Source organism: Petaurus breviceps, unplaced genomic scaffold, assembly GCF_028583685.1.
Source record: "Petaurus breviceps papuanus isolate PSGF00001 unplaced genomic scaffold, PetGlider_PUasm1.0 551, whole genome shotgun sequence".
In the NCBI taxonomy this organism is placed as follows: Eukaryota; Metazoa; Chordata; class Mammalia; order Diprotodontia; family Petauridae; genus Petaurus; species Petaurus breviceps.
This window is the reverse complement of record NW_027186372.1, coordinates 34,980,988-34,985,125: the sequence shown is the minus strand read 5'-3', so window position 1 is coordinate 34,985,125 and position 4,138 is coordinate 34,980,988. Positions and strand designations below refer to the sequence as shown.

Genomic DNA, 4,138 nt, shown 5'->3' with positions numbered 1-4,138 from the left:
GTCTTCCCCCCTTTGATTCCGGGACTCTGAGCTTTCCTCGGCTTTGAAATGCAAACCCGCCTTTCCAAGCAAAGGGCCCAGGAGGCCAGGCCCTATAAAAGGTCGGGGTGGTGCCTCACCGGCTGGGGGCGAGTAAGTTCAGGTGAACAGTTAATCCAGGAAAGCGCTGGGGCCAGGTCAGGAGCTGGGACTGGGGCCGAGGCCGGAGCCAAGGGAGACTTGGAGGGTGGCAGCACTGCCCAGCATGCGTGGGGGGCTCCCTACCAAAGATGTACGTGGGTTATCTGCTCGAGAAGGATGCCAATATGTACCCCAACCCCGTGCGGCACCCGGGGCTCAACCTCAGCCCCCAGAGCTATGTGCCTTCTGCACCTCCAACTCAGTACTCGGACTTTTCCAGCTACCAACATGTCCAGGGGATTAACAGCGACCCTTCCCATGGGCTGGCTGGCGCAGCCTGGTCTTCACCCTACCCCCCAGCCAAGGATGACTGGACCGCCTACGGGCCAGGGCCCACGGCGCCTGCTGCCAACCCGGCCCAGATCAGCTACAGCCCCGCAGACTTTGGTGCCGTCCAGGCTCCGCCAGGCTCTGGCCTGGGCCTCCTACCATCCTCCTTGAGCACTCCAGGGGCACCTCTTTCGCCCAGCACGCAGAGGCGCACACCCTACGAGTGGATGCGGCGCAGTGGGTCAGCGGGCCACAGCAGCGGTAAGATGGCCCCAATGGGCCCCGTGCCCGCACCCCTTCCCACCTTCCTCGGGGCTGGGTGACACCCAGCACTGATTAGAGCCAAGAGGTAGTGATGGGTCAGACTCTAGAGGTCCAGAGCGAGAGGATTAGCAGACTGGAGGGCTAAGGCAGCAAGGATTGTTCCATTTTACAGATGAGGAAACTGAGGCACAGAGAGGTTAAGTGTCTTAACCAAGGTCATCTACATAGCAAATAAGTGACAGAACCGGGATTAGAATCCATTTCTAATAATTTTATATCCAGCCTTTTTTTCCCTTCCACCGGACGCCTCTTTTAAAAGATTATCACCAGGCACACCCTGTTCTTTTACCTACCTTCTCTGCCTTCAGACCTCAGGCTAAGTAAGCTCCTTGGGGGCCCCTTTCTGGCTACACAGTTGCGATAAACTCTTGGTTCTGATCCACCAGCGTCACCTCCACTTCTTAGCACCTGAACTTAGCAGCACATGCCCCAGAAACAGGTGTTTTGTAGGAACTGGACCAGCAGCCACAAAAGAACCCCGGGCTTCTCCTTCCAGCTGGTTCTGGCCACCATCATCTCTCAGGGAGTTCAGTGGAATTGTAGGTCTTTTGGCCAGGGATCGCAGCTTTCTGAGCCAAGTAGTCCAAGACCCTTGCAAAATGTTAGGAGGAAGGGAACCCAAGTTGGCCCTTAATCCCCAACTCTCCCAATTATTTTACAGACCTCTCATTTATCATCCCCCCCCCACACACACATCTTATTTTTACCCACCCTCCTAGAGGCTTTTGGCTACATCTTGTTCCTTTAACTCAGCTTCATAAAAGGAGAATTTGAAGGCAGTTCCCATCCTCAATTATTTTTCTTCATATCTCCCTCAGTCAGTGGGGCCAGAAGTGGCCCTTGGATAAATGTTTGTTTGAAATTTATTTGAATTTTATTTGAATTCAGTTCAATTCCCTCTTTCTACTACATTTTGTCTCCCACCTTATTTGTGTACTTCTTTCCTTCCTGGAAAGCTATGGCTGGAGGACCCAAGGGCCTGGACCCGAAAGCCATTCTCCACTTGGGGAGTTGAGGGCCAGAGAGCTCATTCAAGGGCCTTGGCACAAGATGGCACTTTCTAGTCTTCCCCCTAAACCCTCTCCTCCTCAGTGCCAGGGTGGGGTTCTGACCATTGGCTGAACTCTTGACCTCTGCTAAAGGAGGGAAAGCTGGTGGGAAAGTGGAAACCCGAGTGAAGTTGGTGGGCATCTCTCTTCTCCCCCCTAGGACTGCCTCTGATCCCCTTTCTTCAAAGGCCATGGGATTGAAGAGGACAAAGACCAAGCCTTTAATGAGGGAAAGGCAAGTGCCTTCCTAAGGATTCCCCTTTGTCATGTAAACGGGGCACGCCTGGCCCACGGGGGGACTCCTGTTTGCAGGAAGGTGAGGGGGGCATCCCATTGTCCGGACCTTGTCCCTGACAAAAGCTGCCTGGATGGGGGGGCGGGGGAACATGGTCTGCCTGGGAGGCTTTGATGTAGCGGCTACCTCAGGCTGTGGCCCTAGCGTTGGCTGCAGATTCTCCTCTGCTTCCCTTTCCTCCCACCCAGGCCTTAGGGCAGGTGCTAGGTAGCAGCAGGGTGGGGGAAATTCCTGGTCACTGCCTCAAAGCCCTACTCCTACCCTGCACTGCTACCCTAATTTCTTTTGCCTGTTCCTTCCACACCCAATACCCAGGCCTCAGAGAACAAATAGGGTCCCTCCCTTCCCCTCTCCCCCTGCACCTTGCCTCCTCATTCAAGGTCCTGGGGCACAAGAGCAGTCCATTTTCTTGGGGGAAGAGGATCCTATGTCTCTCTCCCTCTCCCTCTCCCTCCCTCTTCTCTTCTCTTTTTTTCTCTCTCTCTCTCTCTCTCTCTCTCTCTCTCTCTCTCTCTCTGTCTCTGTCTGTCTCTCTGTCTCTGTCTCTCTCTGTCTCTCTGTCTTTCTGTCTCTCTGTCTCTCTCTCTGTCTCTCTCTGTCTCTCTCTCTCTCTCTCTCTCTGTCTCTCCCTCTCTCTCCCCCTCTCTCTCCCCTCATCCCAGTTTGGCTCTGCCACAGCCCTCTGCAGGAGATTTCAGTCACTCCATCTCTTTCAGTGAATGTTCACTGGACCACCCTCACTCATTGGAATTTCTAAGAGACAGCTGGGGGAGCAGAAGGAAGGCTGGGTTTGGAGGGACTAGTGGACCTGCAACCTACTGTCTGACTGGTGTTGGGCAAGGCATTCAAACTTTCAGGCTTCAGTTACCTCATCTAGGACATAAAGAGGTTACACTAGATTTCCAAAGGCCTTTCTAGGTCCTATGTCTCGGCTACCCAAGACATGCCTTCAGCTTTCTTCCCAGGAGTAATAGAGTAAGAAAAGCATCAGATTGGAAATCAGGACAGCAGGTTCCTCTCCTAATTCTGTCATTGATTTATTAACCTCAGTCTGCCTTAGTTTCCTCAACTGGAAAATGGGGATAATAGCACCTGCCCCTCAGGGTTTCTGTCAGGATCAAATGAGATAATATCTGTAAAGTACTTAGCACAGTGCCTGAGGCACATAGTAAGTGTTATATAAATGCTAGCCATCATCATCATCATTATTTATGTGACCTTGAGTCATTTCTTTTCTCTTGGCCATCTCTAAGGTGAGAGTCTTGTACTAGGTAATCTCTGGTTGGGGCAGGTTTCTGAAATGTGGGGTTTTAATGAGGGAAGAGATATTACATATGGTCTCTTTCATTTTGTCCCCAGAAGGAGAAACTGAGGCACAAAGGAGGGAGGCTTGGAATAAAGCAGGTGTGTCTGGTCCCTTCCAACTATTTTGGATCCCTTTACTAATGCTGAGGAAGTTTCCTATGAGATGTAAACTTCAAAGAAAATCCTTGCTGGGGTTATCAAAAAGGCTGCTTTCTCTGCTGTCTCTTAAGTGTGGTGATGGGGAGAGGGACTCGAAGGCAGATTATTCAGATAGTGCAATCTCCATGCCTTACTTTTTCTAGTTGTAAAGTGGGAAGAGGCAACATCATGTAGTATATACAGGGTCTTGGATTCAGTGAGATTTGGGTTCAAATGCAGCCCTTGGAACAAACCAGTGGCATTTCTTCAAACCTTCAATACTTACTTCTCAATGTGCAAGGTTAAGCTCTGAAACTAAACTACAGCAGAAGTTTCTGTCCACATTGGCAAGAGTTTCCATACATGGAATTCCCTATGCCAGTGAAATCACAGGCCTGAACCAGAAGAAAAAATAAAAGTAGAGAGAATTGTTCTCAGCTTCCAAGAACATTAGAAGGGGGAAAAGGAAATAGAGATATTTGGGTAAAAATTGGCTTCTATATAGCAGCTTTAAGGCTGCTATATAAAGGGTGTGTGTGTGTGTGTGTGTGTGTGTGTGTGTGTGTGTGTGTGTGTG

General features: G+C 50.8%; 1 protein-coding gene across 1 annotated transcript in view; it reads left to right on the top strand.

The window, feature by feature from the left end:
* The first annotated feature begins 269 nt into the window (after positions 1–269).
* Positions 270–4,138, top strand: part of CDX1 (caudal type homeobox 1) — a 12,389-nt gene continuing 8,520 nt past the window's right edge. Inside the window, exon 1 of the mRNA XM_069102292.1 lies at positions 270–711. Coding sequence (XP_068958393.1) covers positions 270–711 — 442 coding nt within the window. The remainder of the gene's footprint in view (positions 712–4,138) is intronic.